Genomic DNA, 22,879 nt, shown 5'->3' with positions numbered 1-22,879 from the left:
TGGCCAATATCCGTGACAGGTGCAATCTATCCGCGCTGGCAGCGCGTGGCTTGTCAAGCATGTCATCCAGAATGACACCAGTAATTAAGCCAATTGTTAAAACTGATCATTTTGTCTTTGTACTGTGGCATCATTCTTGGTGAGGTAAGATGCTGCTCAGCTCCTCTATGTCTCTTTCATGTACAATGACTGAGTCATATTTGTACTTGCTGTGGAGTGACCTGAGTGCTTGTGTTATGTGGGATTCTAGCTCCCGACAGGCAGCTTAATGTGACCTTTTCCTTGTTCAGTCTGGTGTGTCTGACTATGGAGTCACCTATTACAAGTGTGTCTGGCATGTTGTTTGCCCTTAAGGGCTGTGACTTTAACACACACTTTGTGAACTATGTGTTGCATGTGCTATGTCTTCTTGGGGTGCGTTGCTTGGGTGTCTGCTTTGGAGGCCTCTGTTGTTTTGGTAGATTTTTAATCAAGCGCCTCCAGTATGTTTTGTGTGTTTATGTGTTTGGTTTGCAGTTGTGATAGTTCTATGTGAGACCGGGTTTGTGGTGTGCATGGTCTTGCCAGTACTGAATTGAGAGAGCTCAGCCTCCAGTTGGCTATATAGTTGCATCTATTTGTATTTGTTGGGAGGAGACATGAGGCAATTGTAACATTGCCTCAAGATTCCCAGATTCACCAGCTGAACAGGAGAGGACATGCTAGAAATAGTGAAAAAGATTGCTGTTTAACTGAGTCAGAAAGGACCTGTAGGGAAATGGGTACTCAAGGGAATTTAGGTGAATAAAGTACTTTCTTTACCTGTATAAAAAATGCTTTAGGAGCAAGTGCTGAGCTTTTCAGATAGAGTATAGGCTGTTTAGATTGCAAGTAGAACAGTTCTAAGGGAAAAATTGAAGAACACACTTTACGGAGCCAGAAATAGTTTAAACTTGATTAACCGGCGCTGCCCCATGCTGCTCTATGTGCAACTTCTCACTAATTCGCGCTAAGACGTGCAAAAGCGGGCTTTATAGTAGGGGGTTGAAAAGAGCCAGGAATTGACCCAAAATGGCCAATAAACTACAAGTTGCTGGGCTGGAACCAATCCTCTAGGGACAAATAGGTTGCTCAGTGCTCCCCACTCCCACTGGTGAACAAAGAAGCTTCCTCTTATCCAAATAAGGATATGGATAGCACAGGAACTAAGACAAAGCCCAGAGATCAGCAAAATCTGAAGACTGGACTATTCTAGTTCAACAGAGAAAGGAGAAAAGATACAGTAACAAACAGTAAATGCTATAAAGCTGCTTGGAGTGTGTTAGCCTAACAAATAAGTTAGAAGACTTTGAGTGTGTGTAGCCCTAACAATTAAATTAAACAAAAAATAACTTTTAAAGTGCTAACAGTATAAATTCAACACAAGTACAGTAAAACAATATGCAGAGCTGTTTTTAAGTGAAATGGTCGAGGATGCAGTAATTTAAGTTAAAGCCAGAAAAATACTTATAAATCCAGGAAAGTCACTCTTTCACTCTCTGCTGCTTGTAGAACTCTGGCTGTGCTGAGTCTTTTACAAGTGAAAAAGCTAAAAGCTGGCTTTATAGCAGGGGTTGAAAAGAGCCAGGAATTGACCCAAAATGGCCAATAAACTACAAGTTGCTGGGCTGGAACCAATCCTCTAGGGACAAATAGGTTGCTCAGTGCTACTGGTGAACAAAGAAGCTTCCTCTTATCCAAATAAGGATATGGATAGCACAGGAACTAAGGCAAAGCCCAGAGATCAGCAAAATCTGAAGACTGGACTATAAGGTGTGATTCCCGATTGCACAGGATTGGCCTGATATACAAGCGAAAAGCTGACTAAAATATATATCTGAAGTTATTTAAACAATTTCTCTGTTAAAAAGCCTAACTATTCGATATTCCTTGATGTTGATGATGCTATTTTTTTAAATGATTAGGTGCATGAATCTGTTTCAGTTCAACAACTACCAAACTCTGTACATTGCATTTTGTCTTCTGATTAGAATGTAGTCCTCTTCATTAGGAGATGAAACCAAGCAGTCATGTAATACAGATTAGTTTTTCAGCTGCATAGCTCCACACAAGGAATCCTGCATCATAGCAGTGTGTGTCGCAAGTCCACAAGCCCACATAAGTCTTATATTTCATATATATTTTTCTATCCCTGTTTATCCATTCAGGTTGTTCTGCATTACGTATTTATGTCTTGGCCAACAGATCAACACAAGTCATTCTGCATTATAGATCTCCTCATGAAAACAAAGAAATACACAATGTACATAATAGATTTGCTCCCTAGTCCTACAGACCTATAAGAAGTCCATATACCCCTCACAAGTGATATTGTGTCACAGATATAAATAATTAAATTTTGTAACCTGCATAAGCATTTAGCAGCACAGCTGTATTCACCAAACTAACCAGCCATCTGACATGAACCATAGTGTATTTCACACAAGTTTTTACAGTTGCACAGACCAACATATTTATGCAGTTTAAACCCACAGGCCTATATGAGACATTCTATTTCTGATATTTATATTGCACAGACTCATAGAACCACATGAGCCATTTTGAGACAAAGTGTATATCTTAGTCTTACAGGCCCAGAAGATTCTTCATCTCTGCAAACCTACATGAGCCAATGTGTACCACAGGTATATTCCCCACACAATAGACAGAAAAGCCATTCATATCGCAGACTTAGGTACAACCCCATTGACCTGTAGGACCCATTTTAAATTTTATATGCCAATATTTCAAGCCCCTCAATCAACATAAACTGTTCTATGTCAGTTGCTTGTTTGCCATCCTTAAAACCTACATATTTTATGCCACATGTTTTTCAAATCAGAGACCCAGATGATCTATTTACTATTAACGACCTGTTAATCAACAAAATAGATGTGCGTAAACCAGCCTCTTTCTCACTGCTGTTCTCCATCCACTTGTACCTAGACAGGTCATTCTGTATCATATATATACAAATTCCTAAGCACCATCTTATATCAAATGTCTGGATTCATCAGTTTGGATGTATTTGACTGGTTATGTATTGCAGATATGTTTCTTAACCACATAGGCTCGTATGAACCTTTTTTTAATCTTTCCTCTCTCTTCCATGTTTAGTCTAACATGAAATGCCCTGCATCCTAGATGTGTTCTCAAACACCACAGATCCACTTTAGTCATTCTACATTGCATGACTACTCCGAGACTTCAAACACAGACCACATAATGACCCAGTGCAAAATTTATAGTTACAGTTAGATTAGAAACTCTTTGGGTATGGTGTGCTTGAATGGCACTACAGATATTTTAGCGATGCATGTGAAGATTTTTTTCACATTGTAGAAGTGGACCTTGCAGTCATCCATCCCACACAGTTCATTTTTTAACTATATTATATTCTATAAGGTACCCTGATATCACAGGTGTGGCCTTCATCTGACATTGTAACCTGCCATCCACCAAAGTCACTGGTCTTCCTAGTGGGATTATTGCTACTTTGTGGTTTGGCACTTCTTGTAAGAAGGCCTGTTGTGCATCATAAATGTCCTGGGAAAGTTTGTTCAATGTGGCCAGTACTGGCTCAAGGGATGTTTTAAAAGATAAACCAGAATATCTGCCCATCAGGTGCATGTGTCCTTTTTTGACAATGCTTTATCCTTTTCCCATCGTCATGTACTTAAATGTGCAGCTACTTCTCTGCAGTGACTCCTGATTTAGTTTGGGGAACTATCCGTGTACTGGGGTATGCATCTCCAACTTCCCTAGAGAGCATAGCATCTCAAGGTGTTTTTACCTCCCCTGTCAGCCATACTTTTTGACATAATCTTGATTTCAGCCTAAGGCCAACAATAATGCACAAAGAAGAATTTTCTCTGCCAGTGGGCTGGCATCTGCTCATTCTGTTATGTAAAAAAAGTGTTGATTCTCCTAAAACTCTAATATATGGCTCCTCATTATAAAACATTCTCCTTTCTTTATTTCCTAGGAGGATGCATTTAGTTTGGAACTATATATTACACAAGAATTTGCAAAATTGCATCAATTTCTGAAAGACAAGGAACAGAAACTCATCCAGCAACTTAAGGAAGAAAAAGCAAACATTCTAAAAGAAACTGACGAAAGTCTTCAGAGTGTTAAACACGGTATTTCCTTCCCTGTGACAGTGTCTGCTACCTTGGAGATCAAGAATAAAGAAACAGAAGCAGAGACTCTGAAAAAAGTACAACATTTTGAATCCATTGAAAAAGATTTTTTAGCCACTCAGAAGACACGTGACAGCAACTTGGATCTCAGACAGCAGGTGTCTGTTCATATACTAACAGTAAGTATGCTTTTTATTTTTGCTTTTATTTATTTTTGTTTCAAAAATTGACTTGTGGCAGATGAGATGAAGAAGCAGTATTTGTATTTCTTTTTAGTGCATTTATTAATGGTAAGAATTCAAATGTTCATTGTTAACAACAATCATACTTCACGCCTGTCTCCCTTAACAAATTTAACTCAAAAATACTCACGTATTGTCCACTCTGTACATCAGAAATTGCAGATTTAATGCGTTTTTTGGAGTTGTAAACATGTGTATAAACTGTGGTGCTCATTAAAAGTCAAACTAGACAAAATGGGATATGAAAAGTTGACACTTTCATGGGAAGCTGCAATTCTTCATGTAATGCCCCAAAATCTTACAAACTTGTATAAACATGTTTTGATCACAGTATGTGCATTAATTAAACTTTACATTGCTCAAAACTGGGTAGACAGATCTAATGTTACATGGTATAACTTTAAGAATATGGCTGTTAAATACATATCTTCATATAAATTAATAACTACAAACAAAAAGAAGCTGTGCTATTATCAGAAGTATTGGGGTTTTCTTTTTGATATCTTACTCAAGGATTAAAAAGAGGACTTTTGAATACAACATATCCCAATGAACCTCTCTATTCTAATCGCATTAAAAATTACAAAATCATAAACATGTAACATCATAATGAAGGCCTAAAATATGGGAATCCTCACCTTTTTCTTGTCCTTTTTTATTGAGAGATGAAAGTGTTCATGGTAACATCGAGATATAAATAATTGATGTAATGATATACCACTCTTTTCGTAAATGTACATGTAAACTCTTATTTAAAAATCTTGTGTTAATGACTAGCTACTACAGATGAATGTGATATTGTCAAAAGAATATTGATCGCATGTACACTGTAACTTCTTGTTTATTGCACAAAATGTTTATACCTTTTCTTTAAGTGTTATTATTTTATATTCCTCTTTAAGGAAAAAGAAATAGACAGTATATTTGAAAAAAAAAAAGAATTAAACCTAGCAGAGTCTATTTTCAGTAGAAGCTCATGAGGGTAAGCTCCAGTACAGACCACATACATCAGTACACGATTACAAAAAAAGAAAAAAATATGAAAATCAGTCAGAGTTCTACATAGGATTTCACTGTCAGTTATGTACTATCGTTAATAATCCAGTACTACATGAGATTTTAGAGTTGGTAATAACTTCTCATTGGAGTGATAGTTGCCTTAGTTAATAAATGTTTAGAGGCAAACAGTGAGTGTGCTATTACTGATATGGTCTAATTTGAAAGAGAGCTTCACATCGGAATGTACCTTGGAGAATCTTCAATCCTCTCTAAAGACAAAATTATCTTCCTGCTACAACAAAATCTCAAAATGTGCTACCAGATCCAAATCCTCCTCTCACCACTGAAATTCCCTCCACACCTTGAACTGGCTAACTGTCTCTCCTCCATCCAACTGACTAATGCACATAAACTTATCTTTAAACCCTTTCACTGCCCCTTCCTTACCTCTACTCTCAAAATGCATCAGCCTGATAGACTACTCAGGTCCAAAAATCAGAATCTGCTCGAAGTGTACAAACCTGCATGCACTCCAGGCAAACTTCTACTATCCTTCTCCCTAGCACGACTGTGGAATTCCATTCCACCACACATTTGTACCACCAACAACCACTCCACCTTTAAGACCTTCCTCCATTCCCACCTCTCTTCTCACTGGGAATGGTCCTGCTCTCACCCCACCTGACCTTCCCTCTTCTTCACCCCTATTTCCCTATTCTCCATCCTCTCAACTCAGTCTAATACTTGATCTCAACTATTCTTATCTACCTTTTCTTTTTTCTGTGTCATTCGTTCCCTATTATTGCTTACATACTTATATATTTGAAATACTTGTAACCCTGTGTGTTTTGTTACTCTATAATTCTCCTCTGACAGGGCATGATCTTACATTATGATTCTTTTGTTTATTATATGTTTGTTTTACCTCTGTTGAATATGCTTATTTCCTTAAACTGTGTAACAACTTGTGTGTATTTGTTAATTTACAATTGTGTAACTATATAAGGAGCTTTTCTCCCTGGGCCTCCATTGAAAATTGGCTCTTCTTGGCCCATTGGACTTTCCCAATAAACAAACTGTAAATAAATAAAATAAAAATAAATGAACATGAATGTACTGATTGCATTTAAGGGAGTTCTAACTATGGATGTCAGGGAGCAGTTTTTGGATGTGGTAAGAGAGAAATGTGGAACAAAGTTGTAGTTAAAGTGGTGACTGTTCGATGTTGTTCAGGATTATACCATTGGTTTAGTGAGTGGTGTGATGGGCATTTGTCATGCTTGTGTAGAGCAGAGTGACCTATTGTAACAGTTAAAAAGAGCATTTATTTTTGTTCAGGTTCAGGTTAGTTATTAGTCATGAGACATAAGCAAGGATATACTGTAGGGGAGTAAGTGGACAATAAACGAGACTGTGATAAGCACACTTAAGTTTACTGTAAAAGAGGAGTTTAGGTTGGTAAAGGTGGACGAACAGCATAATATAGGCGAGAGACAGAAAAAAATAGGTATGTTTAGAAGCTCACAATGGAATACAAAGAAACTATGTTATGGCTGAATTTGTGCATAGTCAAATCAATGTGATGGTTCAGATCTCAGCTGGGGATAATCTGATGTCTTAAGGGTTTGAAAGTATGCAGTTGGGTGTGATTATTATCTGGAATTTTAGGAATTATGGCATTTATAAGGGTAAGGTTAGATGGCCAGGCTGGAAGAGCATAAACCCTTGAATTGCAGTGAGTATATTGTATAATTACATTTATTTTATTGTTTTTGTATTTCATATTTTCTTTAATGTATTACATTAAGATGTATTTACATGTTTTATATGATACTTAGCTACTGGATGTGAAAATGGGGATGTATTATTGACAAATAAACAGTTGTGGCCCAAGAACACAGCATTGAGGTACACCAAGCCATAAAGGGTGGGGAGTGAGACATTATTGTAATATATGGCTGCCTGATTGCATTCAGCGAAGTAGCTGTTGAACCATTTTAGGGTTTGGGAATTAAGGCCAAGACTGGTAATATCAAGATATTATGGCTGACCATGACAAACACTTCTGATTGGTCAAGAATAATGACAACATCTGAGCAGATATCATTAAGCTGTGATGCAATCTGATTATAAAGAGAAGGAATGCTGTTTGTGTACCATGACCAGGCTGAAAACCATCTTGGCAGTCAAATAAAACTGACATGATGTAGTAAATAATGGTGCACACACTTTCCAAGGAGTTTTGGAAAGGGAAGTATTGAAATAGATTGATAATATCCAATTACTTTTAGAAATCCCTGGCTGCTGGCTGCTCCTCCCCAGCACCTTTTTGCCTCTGTACCTTGCTCTCCATTGTGCTATTCCTGATATAGCCTCTAAGATTCTACCTACCTGGTGACAAAGGACCCTATCCAATAATCTGCTGTCTCATGTAACAGCCTTATTTTCCCTGCACCCTCTCTCAAAGAAGCAAGAAAGTATGCAGTTGTCTAAGACCTGTTTGTAAAACTGACTACCATATACTATTTGCTTCAGGGGTTATAAAGTAAGTTACGTGTCTGAACAGCCAGCAGCCTTTACTCCCTCCTATCTACCCTGTATCCAACTAACCTCTTCTACTTTATAATAACCCCCCTTTAATAGCTATCACTCCTTCCCTGGTTCTAAACCAGTTAGCTCCCTACATACTTACATGCAATACTAGACTTGCCCACTAGGTGGCACCCACATCCCAACCCTTATCTCATACTTATCCCTCTTTTTTTTTACTCTGTAATTACACTAAACCCCTTAGGTCCTAGACCTGCTCTTATTTTCTCACTTACGCTTTACTTCAACTGTCTACGTTCACCTATTTTTTTAATCTCATAGACTCCTGATATATCTCTGATCTTTCCCACTCCTGACTCACCTACTTACCTTTGGCTACCAGCATTGCTGATGGTTTCTTCTCTAGATTCTCCTTCACTTGTCTCTACCCGCTCCGGTCACCCTGCGGGCTCACTCCGCTCCCCTACCCTACCCCCAATTACCACCCACCCCCAGCGGTCCTACTCTTATACCATCTAACCACACCCCTTCCCTCTTCCACCAATCACAACCCTTCACCGTTGTTAATTAACTCCAATTTTCTCGTTTCACTTACCACTCCCAATTTCTCCCACCACACTCTACACCTATTTCCTTCCACACTTAGCTTGCCTCCAAGCCTATAACAAAAACCTAACAACATACTGTACCAGATGTATAAGCTACCCTTCCCAGCCCTCTTACAGAGGTTATTCATACTTAAACTTCTACCACCCCTAACTTTAGCTTACCTGCTAACCTCCTATGAACACCCAATATATCAACACTTTCTCCACCCCAATAGGCTATCTACCTCTCCTTTTCTACCTATTTTCACTAACCATGTTAACATAACATCTACACCCAGCTATCTACTAGCAAAATACCATAGGATAACCCACATTAGATAAGACTTTCCCAATCCCAGAATGTCTCTAACTCTATGTAGTAAATTCCCAAATTCTAGATTTTAAACACTACTCCTCTCTTTAAAAGATGGAGACATTCACCGAAACCCAGGCCCAAGAACTGCTACTACCACTCAACTCCACAACCCCAACCCCCATACTATCCATTCCCTTACCAAACCACCTAACTCACTCTTATTAGCTCACCTCAACATACATGTAGCATTAATAACAAAGTTGCACAACTCCATGCTCTCCTGGAAGTCTACTCCTTTGACATTTTTTGTTTAACAGAAACTTGGTTAAAACCTGCAACTAAAGACAATGAAGTCATCACTCCCAGTTATAATATTTTGCGACTTGACCGTACAACCAAAAAGGGTGGTGGTGTAGCTATCCTTTTTAAATCTGGGCTACAGAGTACTACCTATCACTATAAACCACCTCAAGACTCCAGCGCTGAAATTCTTATTACCAAGCTTCAACTTAAAAAATTCAAATCCATTTATATTATCTCTACCTATCTTCCTCCTGATAATAACATTGCCACAATAGAGAATATCCTTTGTTGGCTATCCCAAAATTTACCCCAAGAAACCATAATCCTAGGAGATTTTAACATTGATTGGAAGTGTTGTAGCAGTACCCACCCTACAAGCCGTGTTAACCTTTTTGTTTTTCCACAAACCATTACCTCCCCTACCAGGATAAACAAGCCTATTAAGAAAGAAAGTACCTTAGATTGGATTCTCATAAATAATCATCCCCAGACATATGAATCTGGTACCCTCCCTGATGATGTAAGTGAACATTCACTAACCTACATCATCAGGCTTAAAACCAATCCACCTAATCCAACCATATCTAGGGCAATTAGAACCAAGAAAAACTTCAACCCTGATCTCTTCCAAAGGGAACTAACAGCATGTAACTGGTCTCCCTAAAAATACCTCACTGGAGGAAGCTGTTAAGTACTTTAATTCTAACTTCCTAGCCATACTAGACTACCATGCACTGCTCTATTGGAATGAGAACTAAATCTGCCCCATGGCTTTCAAAGGAAACCAGGCAAAAAAATCCAACTCAGAAATAAATACTGGAATAAATCTCACTTAACTAAAAACCTAGTAGATCAACAAAACTTCAGGCAACTAAGAAATGAAACTAAAAAAGTTGTCTGACAAAAGAAACTACTACCTACAATTCCAGCAGACTTACCATAATAAACCACAAAAGTTCTGGGCAAGTATTAATCAGTTATTACACCCAGGTCAAACCATCACACCATACCCACAAGGCACAGACCAAGAGAATCCCAAGCAGACTGCTAATGCCTTTAATACCTTTTTCACTGAGGCCATTCAAACCCTTGCCAGTCAGTTATCCACTCAGGACTTATCTATATCCAACTCTATCACTAACCCACCGCCTCCATTTCTCTTCCAGCCAGTCCCAACTACATATATTCTTGCCCTTATTCAAAAGCTGAAACCATGCACTCCTTCAGCAGACCAGCTACCCGCTGAATATCTACAAAAGGCAGCCAAATCTATTACCTACCCCATTTCCATTCTTATCAATAGAATCATCAATGAATGACACATCCCTAGAATATGGAAGGTCTCCCATATTATCCCCCTTCATAAGGGAGGAAACTCTACTGAACTCTCCAATTACCGTCCCATTGCCCTACTGTCTCCCCTAGCAAAGATCATGGAAAATTGCTTCCATAGGCAATTGCTAGACCACCTCATCCAAAATAACTTACTTTCCAACTCTCAACATGGTTTCAGACCTTTCCACAGCACTACTACCACCCTCCTTTCCTTCACTGACTGTATCAACAAAAAATGTAACCTCAATATGCTTTACTCTGCACTGTTTATAGATCTGTCTAAGGCATTCAATATGGTAAATCACCAGATACTTATAAATATCCTCAAATCTCTGTCACTAGATGCATTAGCTATGAAATGGTTCCAATCCTATCTGGACAACAGACAACAGGCCGTGCTTTCGCATAACACTGTATCTACCCATCTGCCCGTTAACATAGGTGTCCCCCAAGGGTCCATATTTGGACCTCTCCTATTTTCTATATTTATCAACGACCTTCACCTAGCAATCCTCCAAGCTACATGCATACAATATGCAGATGATGCCACACTTATATGCTCAGCCACATCTATATCTGAACTTCACTCCCTTACCCAAAAGGTCTTTAACACAGTTGAACAATGGTTTACTCTATGCTGTCTCCTTCTGAGCCCCCAAAAAAACTAAACTCCTCCTTTTCACTCCTACTTGTAAGTCCCCCCCCCAATAAACTTCACAGTAACATCCAATAACAGTACTCCCATGTCCCCAGACCCAACTACCAAACTACTAGGTATTACCATAGATAACAACCTTAACTTCGACACCCATATTAACAATACCCAAAAATCAGTTAATAGAAAATAAGGCTCTCTTTACAGGATCAAACCCTTCCTCTCTCCTGCAGCAAGAATAACTATTGCTCACACCCATCTAATTTCTACTCGCCTTTATGCCTCACCCATATATACTAATATCTCTAAAAACAACCTTAATAAATTGGAAAACTCCTACAGTAACATAGCCAGATTTGCTACAGGTAATCCTTTCAGAACCCACCACCGTATTAACCTAAAGTATCTAGGATGGCCTGAATTACAAACTCAGCTTAAATTCTACCAACTTACCATTGCCCACAAAACCCTTTACCATCCTACCAATACCCCTATACTATCTACCCTCATTATCCCCTACAACAATCTAAAGACTTTACGTTCATCACATAAACTTCTTGTAAATATTTGTAAATCAAACAACAGGGCTGGGGACTCTCTTTTCTCCAATACAGTTGGAAAACCCTGGAACCTTCTTCCTAGTGAACTTTCCTGTCTTCCCTCTATATCACTCTTTAAAAACAAACTGAAACTTTTCCTCAGAACACACTGGTTGTGCCCCTGTACTAAACCTGACTGATCTACTAGCTCTCTTACTTGGATCTACCTACCCTCCTCTTCTCAGTAGTCTTGTTCCTTTTCTTAGAAATAACTGACCTAGACCTTCTAGATATTTTTACTCACATCCTCAGAATCTCATTAAGGAGACTAGTTTTGCTCATATACTGTATATTTCAGCTCCTACATTTTCTTTATGACAACTTGTTTACTAGTATATTGTAGAACTCAGCTGCTATCTTTTTGCATGTTGTATTGCAACTACATTTGTATTGTACTAATTGTAGCTGTATATTTAGCACTATGCTATGAACAAATGACCTCTTGATTATTCCCTGTTCTGTACCTGCAATGTTCATTGTACACATTAATTGTTTGTATAAGTGATTGTATTTTGCTTCCTCTGAGCTTATCTCCCTGGGCCTCTACTGAAAATGGACATATATCCAGTCAGACTAGCCCGGTCAACAAATGTAAAATAAAATAAATAAATAAATAAAGTTCAGTTGGGACAGCTTCTTTATGGAGTGGGAATTATGATGGATGATTTTCCAAGACAATGTACAGGACTTTCTTTAACGGGTCTACTTATTAGCTAATTTTTAGATAGTTGGGAGGTAAGCTGTCTGATGCACGTGAGGACAAGTTAAATTTCTTTAGCATTTTACAGATTATTGTGCAGGATTATTGAGGCAATAAGATGCTTTTTGGGAAATAGCCCTGCTACAGAATATATTATAGAGCTTGTCTATTTTTGTCTAACAAAAAGTTTTTTTAATTTAATAATGAGTCATACCAACAGAAACAAGCCACTGCCATGGGGCATGTATGCCAACCTCAGCATGGGTCTATTTGAAAGGGAATACTTGTATTGAAATACTTTATTTCACAAATATGTTGTCAAATATTACAGATTTATTAACAACCTTATTGTTTTGGTTGAGGGAGGAAAAAATTAGCTGATGAATTTATAGCTGACTTACAAAATAATAGGTCTGGGTTAAAATTTGACAGCTTGAAGATCGGGACCCGTGTCCCTTTCTTAGATGTCATAGTAGATATTTCAGATAAGAATATTTTAAAAACTTCAGTTCATAGGAAATTTAATGAAGGTACACAATTTTTGTATGGCCAAAGTTGCCATCCACCTCACACGATACAACTATTCCTTTTGGTGAATTCTTTCATTTGTCTAAGTTATGTAGCACTGAAGATTATCTCAAACAAGAACTAGATAAAACTATAGGCTTGTTTAAAAATAGGGGTTACGATGTGAAGACAATACATGATAGTTGGCAGAAATTTATACATATAATTAATGGATATCAGAAAAGTTATTAGGCTAGGTAATATACTGGGGCTGTGTACAAGAAAGAGATAAATGAAATTATATATTTTGTTACAACATATATTTGCCTTAGTTCTAAAATAATAGATCAAGTTAGATATTTCTGGAAATATTTGACATCTTTAAGGGATGCTTCAGAGTGGTTGAATAAAGAACTAATATTTTCTTATAGGAAAGGAAAAAGTATACAGAATTTTTGGTAAGAGGTAAATTCAGCATTCCATCTCTTAATATACCATGTAGTTTGACAATGTGTGGCACATTTGCTTGTGGCAAGTGTAAGGCTTGCAAGTATGTGATAAAAACTTTCCCTAGAATTAATAATGCTCCTTTTAGAACTTGTGGTTCTTTCACCTGTAATACTGAAGGCAGTATTTGTGCCTTGAGATGTCCTTGTAACAAATTCTATATTGGAGAGACAAAAAGGTGTTTTTAAACTAGAATTTTAGAACATGTGAGGGATATTGTTAATATAAAAGCAGAGAGCTGTATTGCTGAATATTTTAGTTTGTTTCATGGTGGAGAAAGTAAAGGGCTACAAGGTACTGTTTTGGAAATAATACAAATATCTAGATTTGATGTTTCTTTCATTACGAAACTGTTGCTTTTCAAAGAATCCACTTACATTTTAAAAATTGGCACCTTGTTTCCAAGGGGACTAAATGAAGAATGTAATTGGAGAGTGTGAAGATTGGTAGAGATGGGTGAAGGCTGCCAGCCTAGTCAAATGGAATTTGGTACATAATTCTGTTCTTTGCAAATATGAATGTTGAAATATAGGCTTGTTTTCTTAAATGAAAGAATAAGCTGTGAAATGTTGAACTTAAAAACAATGTAGCAACATTGCCCTCTGCTGTAAAGAAAGCTAAATCAAGCGTTTCTTGTCTGTCCTTTGAAATTAAAATTATTTCATGACTGTCTTTCATGTTTGCAATTCGGCTCCGGCAGGGCCAGATGAAGGCTTCCTGCCTATTGTTTTAAGGCTAAAGTTAATGACCAGAATTTACATGTGGAATGTCCTTTATTGCTCTGGTTTCTGCCTAGGTGTAAAAGAATGTAAATGCAGTTTCTGTCAGCCTGGGAACACCAGGAAAGTGTACAAAAATATGTATTGTTGAGCCAACCTCATATGACAATTGAATGATGCACGACTTTAAACCCTTCTACTCTGCTCCTGACCCCTGCAGACGGCACACCGCACAGCTGCTTGCAGGTAATTGAGCAAAAGACACTACCTAGAAAAGATCTCACGGATGTCCCCTTAGATAATGCCGAGGTGACATATTACGTGGATGGTTGATGCAAAAGGGGTCCTGCAGGATAGAACCTAGTAGGGTATGCAGTAGTCCCTGATACTGAGATTATAGAAGCAAAACCTTTACCACACAACTTATCTGCACAGGCAGCAGAACTGATTGCCCTGACACAGGCATGTACCTTAGCAAAGGGTAAATGTGTAAACATTTTTTCTGATAGCCAGTACGCTTTTTCTACTGTACATGTTTTTGCGCAACAGTGGAAAAACCGGGGAATGATAACATCTACTGGTAAACCTATAAATCATGCGCAGTTTATTTTAGATCTTTTAGAATCTATTCAGTTACCTCAGAAAGTAGCCATATGTAAATGCACAGCTCACACCAAGCAACAAGATAGAATTTCAAAAGGTAATGCAAGAGCTGATATAGCTGCAAAACAAGGTAATGCAAGAGCTGATATAGCTGCAAAACAAGCAGCCACAGAAGTATTTCTTTTAAATGAGGAATTACAACCCTCTGAAACTTTAGATCTAGATATGTTAAAAACAATGCAGACACTCACTACGCAAGCTGAAAAACAGCGATGGATAAAATGAGGAGCAATACAACATACAGGAAAGATGCCTAGCAGGGGAAAGATATGCCACCTTTTCTTGTAGTAAAATAATCGCAACTGCATGAGGTACTCTCAAAGTGAGAGGGTGGAATAAGACTACTGAGGCTGAAGCCTGTACTGCCATTGCAGCTGCAACTACTGCTTGTACACAGTGGGGTAAGGACCGTGCCACTGGGTCTAGTTGTGATGAGTAGTAAGCAATGGGGCATTGCTTATCCCCGTGCTGTTGTGTTAACACTGATCTCATGTAACCCTGCCTACAATCTACAGTTTGGAAAAAAATGTTATGGTAGTTTGGTAATCCCAGAACTAATGAGGATGCTATTAACTGCTTTAGTTTACAGAAGGCAGATTGTGCCTCTGGTGTCCATTGCAACAAATCCTGTGCTGCCATAGGCTTTTTATAAATAAGGTCAGTCAGAAGTGCAGATTCCAAGGCATAATTTGGAATCCAACTCCGGCAAAAATTAGTTGTACCCAGGAAGGACATCTTTTCCTTCTTGGTAGTGGGTTTTGGTGCTTGCAAAATTGCTATTTTTCTGTCCTCATCTAATGTTCTACCTTCCTTGGATATTGCATATCCTAGGTATTTTACCTGTTTTTTCCAAAGCTGCAGTTTACTTTTATTTACCTTATGTCCTTCAGCAGGTAAAAATTGTAGAAGTGCTATGGTATCTTCTCTACAATCCTGCAGGGTGGGGGCTGCCAGCAAGATGTCATCAACATAAAGTAAAATCTGACTGCCTCTTGGTGGGGTGAATCCCGCCAAGTTGCTTGCCATTTCTTGTGAGAATATTGTTGGACTTTCACAATATCCCTGTGGTAGTCGCATATATGTATACCTTTTCCCCTGAAATGTAAATGCAAACCAATACTGGCTGTCAGGGTGTATTGGTATTGAAAAGAACGCATTGCTGATGTCTACCACAGAAAAATACTTCTGTTGAGGTTTCAAATCATTCAACAAGGTGTGTGGGTCTGGCACCGTGGGTGCCCTTGATATTACTGCATCATTTACGGCTTGTAAGTCCTGGACCATACGCCATTCTCCATTGGCCTTTTTGATATCCAATTCAACTTTTGTGCTTGTATTCCTTGTTTTGACAGTTCTAGTTCTGTCTGTTTCTCCCATCTCGTGACTTTTTCTCCTAGATCTGCCCATTCTATGTTTCTGTTTTTTGTTAAGCTAACATGTGGTAATTGATTAGATTTGTAAAGTGCAAAGAACTCTCGGGGCAATGAACAGCTGGCTACACTGTTCCCTTCTGTGTCCCAGTACAAGTTATGCAATATCAATCTGTTTGCATGATTCTTAAAAAAATTCTTGCTCATATTCTTTATCAGGTCCTGGAGTGTTGCAATAATACAGGGTACAGTGCAATAGGTGTTGCTTATCAATGTCAAGGGGGGGAACTTGCTGATGGCTAGGTTCATTAACTCTTTGGTCACAGTCCCTGGACCAGTCGAAAGCAAGTCCTGGCTGTTCCAATAAAACATTTCACCCTCTGATTGCACTACAAAGGTGTTATTTTGTCTCTGTGCTTCCATACCTTGTATGGTTGGGACTACTGCTATACCAAATAGCTGCATGAGATCTCTGCCCAAGAGGTTTACTGGGCATTTTGCAGAAACTACAATTTTGCTTCTTTGTGTCAATCCTGAAACTGGATTAGTTATTGCGATGTTACGGGAGAGAGGCTCCCAATACAGCTGTCCATTAGCTGCTTTGACCAGTATATAATCAGGTGACTCTGTGTTTTCTGGTAGTTTGGAGGGGTGTATCAGGGTTCGTGATGCCCCTGAGTCACAAAAAAATTTGACCTCCCTTCCTTCTACCAAGAGTGTAACTTCTGGTTTCATGTCTGCTAAATAGAGCTCTAAGCTCTAAGCTCAATAAAGCTAGGTCTAATATCTCATTTTCTTCATTGTCACTAACGTCCTGCACTTCCGCTACTCCTTCTATCACATTCTCATTTGTCCTTTCTTCACTAGCCCCTTCTAGTGATTCCTGACTACCATATAGTCAGTCCTCACCCTCCTTGTCTTCCGTTGTTGCCTTTTTGTTTTCCTTGCAATCCCTTGCCAAATGTCCTTTTTTACTGCATTTGAAACATTTGAAACATTCTCCCCCTTTTTTACACCCTTCAAAGTCCTCTGATCGCTGATCAGATTGTTTGTTTCTCTGTGCATTTTTCTTGCCTTTTTTCCCAGACTGTACCACATAAACTTCTGCTCCATCTTCTACAGAAAAATACTTGAGCTTTCTTTTTCTTTTTGCCTTTCCTCATGCCTAGCATATTCAAGTAATGATCGTAACCTGCTTGTACGATGGCCTACCATGTGTTTTGTAATAAAACTGCTTATAGGCGTGCTACTGCCTTTTGAAAATGAATTCTTTAACTGCTGTTCGTATGGGGAATCTTGTGTTTGATCCTCAGGAGCCTGCATTCCACAGTGGTTATTAAAACATTCTAACAATCTGGCATAATACCGGTCAATAGTTTCACCTTCTTGTTGGATGCATTGATTAATGTAAGTCCAGTCTGCCCTAGGCTTCCATTTTTCAGAGATGCAGTCTGTAAGACCTTTCACTCTGGTGTCTAATTCTGCACTGCTGTGTGGGAGGGGTCTTTGTCCAGCGTCACGAGGATTTCAGTTCCCACTAATCATGTACCAATCTGGCCCTACAATTTGTCTAATTACTTTTTCTATTTCTTCTCCATTTAGGTTATAACTCAACCTCATTCCTTGTAAATCTTCTGAGAATTTTCTAAAATTAACTTTTGGATGGGGGATTCCCTCAGTGGCTTTCCGGATATCTTCCGGAGTCCAAGGTCTATACACTAAGATAGTTAGGTCCTGATTGTCTTGACCTGCCTGAGGATTAGGTACTTCTATAAGCAGGCATATTTCTTCTTCTTCTTCACCTATAGATTGTGAATTCTTTACTATTTTCCATAACTCAATATCTTCTTCTGGATTATCTGCCTTTGTTCGGGACCTGATCCCGATGGGATCCCTAATTTTAGTCAGTTTTAATTTTACAATATCTCTGTCTGTAGGATATAGTGGGGGTTGTCTAACTTGTTCACTTGCTTCATATTCTGGTAAGGGAGGCAGAGGTGCTGATGCTATTACTAAGTTATTATCCTCCTTATCTAAAAACATTGCTTTAGAATCTTTGCTTTTTTGTTCCCTACGGTTACTTCCTCTAGCCACCTGGGTTCCCAATGAGGAATTCCTAATCGACATTGCTTTTTTTACTCGACCCTTGGAATCATTTTTGAGCTGTTTGATAAGTTTTAATAAGCAAGGATTTCTCTAATTTTCCATCAGATTCATATTTATTAACCCATTTTGAATAATATCTAACACTGTCGGCGCGATGTGACTGCATATATTTTGCGTCTTCTGTTAACGGCGGATTTTGGGGTCTTTTTATGCAATTATTACCCATTTTGTTTTACCCTTTTGATCGTTACATAACTTCTCTTAATTTTTAACGTGGTACCATGGATTTTGTTATAGTCTCTTCAGAATGACTGCCTACTTATTCTTTCTCCTGATCTATGACAAGACAGTAATCTTTTTTGTCCCTGACTTGCAAGAAAAATACAGTCTGACAAAAACAATACACATCTAGTCCCTGATCTAAAACAGAAAACAGAAAAAAAGTAGATTTGCCTTACCTGAGCCTACGTGATTGATCACCGATTCGTGGAGACCCGTCCTTCAGTCACAGATCAGAAAGTGGCTGGCCTCTTTAGAATGACAATTCAGTCGGAGGACTTTCCATATGAGAAGAACCGATTTGGTTTCTTCCCCGTACGGTTTCAACCACCTGGCCGTCTGATCCAAGGTGAAGAGAGGGTCTGAAGGACCAATCTGTAAAAGGAAAAACTTCAAAGACCAATGCACGTTAGGTTCAAGCAAGGCAACCTTTATTACTTGCAGCACGGAGACAAAGCATGTAGGTACAAGGTTTGTCTAGTTCTTTGGTGATCAGTATGTTATTCCTATACAGTTCTCTTCACGTCACACAGCAAATGTTACTATTCTATTAATGACGTAGTTGGACACAGCTTTCTGTATGTTTCACAGAAAATGTTGCCAGACTTACTGCTGACATGGCCAGATTATTTATCGTCTTGCAAAAACATTTTGAGAAAAACAGCCTGGCCTTGGGGCTTATTTTAGCCCACCTTATCATTTCAATTCTTCAATTGTACAGTTCTAATACATGTTACATTCTGTCTACATTCAAGGTACATTTCTAGCTTTGGTACAAGTAATGCCGACTATGGTTTATACTTTCAAGCATCTATTGTTCTCTTTATCAAAGCTTCTAGCAGCTGCATATTTTTTCATAGCATAAGCAGAAATGAAATGCTTCTTTGTTAGGTTTCATGACATTAGCAGAAATGAAATGTCTCTTGTTAAGTTTCTAATAGCTGTGCAGATTCATGCAGTGTGAACAGAATAAATGTATTAACCCTTTAGAACTTCGAATGCTTATGCACTAAGTATGCATATCACTATTATATATTTTTCTAACACATATGGCTGTCACAAATTCCTTGTGAGCAACGACAAGCTGTTTTCCTTAGTTTGTGCCACACCACTTCACGGCGACAGTTCCGTGCTTCCTCTGCAGTTTTGGACTCTCCCTTTTCTTGCTCACTTTGTTTTCAAGATAGTTGATTTTTTAGCTTTTTCAAATTCCAAGTGTTTCATCTCCATCTCCAGGTCAAATTTACACAGTTCAAGAGTCTTTTTGAGACCATATGGAGATGTAATGAGTTATGTTAATGCATGCTCTCTACTTTTCTCTATCACTGTAAAGTCCCTGTACAGTGCAGTGAGTTTCAGCTGTACATGAGGTGTCTGTCAGCTCTTCCTTGGTTATACCAACATGTGGGATTCCATTTTATGTGTGGCTTGTGTTTATCTGTGACACTGGCATTTTTCATATTCTGTAGAGCTTATTTTACATGTTTCCAAACTCATTCTCTCTAAAATAAGATTACTGGTGTGCAAAGTCTACTTTTGGTAGCTATCTTGTGGATAAAGGGGTACATACACTTTTGGTAATAGAATTGTTTTGTAAGCTATGCATGTCCAATGTACAATATCCACCCTGCTGCCAACAGTTAACATGTCGGAAGCGGGTAGAACAGTGTCTGTCTGCACTGCTGTTCCTACTATAGAATAACAGTAATATGCATGTGTTAAAGTGGTCTTAATGTTGCATAGTAAATTCACACTGCTACCTTAGACTGTGATTAAACAGCAGCTGCACCCAAGTAGGCTCCACATTGTGTAGCCAAGGGAAAAGTTATAACCCTTTGCTTCACAGTGATTTGCCTCCCTCTCAGCCTGTGCCTTATACTGCTATGTTATAAAGAGTCTCTGTATCTTGAATACAACTGTTGCATTAACATATACACCTTGATTTCCATGAGAGATTAGTAGTACCTTTCAATGTCACAACTTCTTCCTGCTTTTATGGAAACACACTGCCTGCTGTCAGTCCAGTCGTACATATGCCTGACCCAATTACTATGAACTGTTAAACTGAGTTATCTTATAGTCTGTATCTAGTAAGTCTCTTTGAAAAAGACTGATGCCAACAGTTAAAATGAAAGCTCTGTGTAACTACCCTTATAAATAGTAATAAACTGCCAGGCACAAGCTTTTGAAAATCAATAATGAAATTATTTGCTTTAAAATAGCAATCCAGCCACTGATCTATTCTCAACCCTTTTCCCATTTTTGCTGAAAGTGTTGGGGTGTCATATCAACAGTGTCCATCATCTAGAGCCAGTGTTCACTCCACATATAGCATTGCTGTGGTTGTTAAATTAGACAATGTAGTTTACAAATTAACTATACAAATAAGTATGTATTTGCACACAGTAACATGAAATAAAATGTTCATGTATATATATATATATATATATATATATATATATATATATATATATATATATATATATATATGGCACTAGCAAGCATAATCAGCTTTTGTAGTAACTCGGGGAGACTTATCTAGCTCTAAGTTAAAAATAGCTAACTGGCAAAGTCCATAGACATGAGCTCACAGGTTTTAGAAGCAGACAGTCTCTCTTCTCAACAGAAGTTCACAGCATACTTCCACTAGAAAATACAAAATATAACTGACCTGCTGGCTGTGAACTTTAAAGGAAGAATCACATTAACTTGAAGAGGTCCCAGAGGGGTATCCCAGATTTAGGCAACACTGGAAAAGCTTCAGTTTATTCAACCTTTTGCAATCCCACTTCTGTATAGGAGAAAGAATTCAAGATCCTTTTACTTTTTGTGCTGGGTTCGTTTTTCACACTAAATAGCTACTTCCCCCATAGCAAAACTGCCTAGTTAACTGGAATGGTCTAACCAAATAAAGTTAACATAGAGTTATGCAGAAAATAAGCTCTGCTAATGTATATATGAGGTAGTTTTATTTTTCTAGGCAGTGCTGCATTTCTATAAGAAAAAGTACGTGCTTTCTACAGCTTCACACATTTTGCATTTTGGATTCATATTTACTAAAAGTGATTGAAGGTTTTATACAGCTTACCTAAAGGATCTCTACTACTGCTAGGAAGTCTTACTTTTGTGATAAATATGCTATACTCAGCACCTCTGCTATGTGTAGTTTGTCTGTGCTCTACTTTCAGATCATAGTTTTGCACGTAGGCTTTCTCACTATGTTTTGCAAAAGGTCATGGTCTGTTTTCACATGAACCTTGGCTTTGTCATTTATAGAATACCTTGTAACCATACATCACTGCTTACAGTTCCTTTTCTATCAGAACACCATATATTTATTCATCTGTAATTTCTGTTCATAGGTTCATAGGCATGTACTAGACTAATGGCCCTGGGGCCTATGTAAGCCTAGCCCGAGAAGATTCCCTGGCATCATACCGCCTGACGTTAGTTCCCAGTGCCCCTATCAAGCAGGGCCATTGAAGTGATCCTCTGGGTGAATTTTCTAATGCCCATCCACTCGTCAAGATTTCTCTTGAACAGGTCTAGTGAGGTGCTCTGCTTGACGTGAATAGGAAGTCTTCCAGAACATGGGCAGTCTCTGGGTTAGGAACCTGTCCCTCCAGCATGTTCTGTTTATTGTGGTAATGAGGTTGAGATCCCTGGAACGTGTGGCATGGAAGGATTGGGATTTCTTCAGATGTAGCATATCTAATGGCTCTGGATCAGACATGGCTTTGTAGGTCAAGCATAGATCGCCTCTAAGTAGGTGATATGAGACAGAATATAGCTGGAGTTTTTTGAGTCTATCCTTATAGGGCATGTGTTTAAGGCCCGGGATCCTCTTAGTGAGGTATTTTTGTGGCCTTTCCAATTGTTGTAGGTGCCTAGTGAGGTACATGCCAAATGGGGCGTTGTATTTTATAACAAGTCTAGTGAGAGACGAGTAGAGAGGGATTATTTCTACCTCTTTCTTCCTGGATGAGAACCCCTTTGTAATGAGATGTGCCACATAAAAGGACTTTCTGACCACAGTGGCAATGTGGTTGTCAAAGGAGAGTCTGCTGTCAACCTGTGTCCCAGATCTCTTATCACACCTTCAGTGTTTAGTGGACTACCACCAATGTGGTAGTTCATAGGCATCGAGTTTTTCCCAAAGGGAATGACGATGCATTTTTTGGCATTGAGCTTAAGGCCATAGTTCTGGCACCAGTCATTTATCACAGAGAGGCCCTTTATGTAGAATGTCTACATCGGTTGGAGAGTCAATAATGGCTCCCAG

General features: G+C 38.5%; 1 protein-coding gene across 1 annotated transcript in view; it reads left to right on the top strand.

Moving 5' to 3' along the window:
* Positions 1 to 22,879, top strand: part of LOC122813884 (zinc finger protein 436-like) — a 201,498-nt gene that overhangs the window by 118,009 nt on the left and 60,610 nt on the right. Inside the window, exon 3 of the mRNA XM_044086424.1 lies at positions 4,004 to 4,339. Within this exon, the coding sequence (XP_043942359.1) occupies positions 4,004 to 4,339 (336 nt within the window). The remainder of the gene's footprint in view (positions 1 to 4,003; positions 4,340 to 22,879) is intronic.

The sequence above is a fragment of the Protopterus annectens genome, chromosome 10.part0, assembly GCF_019279795.1.
Source record: "Protopterus annectens isolate FY-2018-M chromosome 10.part0, PAN1.0, whole genome shotgun sequence".
In the NCBI taxonomy this organism is placed as follows: domain Eukaryota; kingdom Metazoa; phylum Chordata; order Ceratodontiformes; family Protopteridae; genus Protopterus; species Protopterus annectens.
The sequence above is the reverse complement of the archived record's forward strand: the minus strand, read 5'-3'. Positions and strand labels throughout refer to the sequence as shown.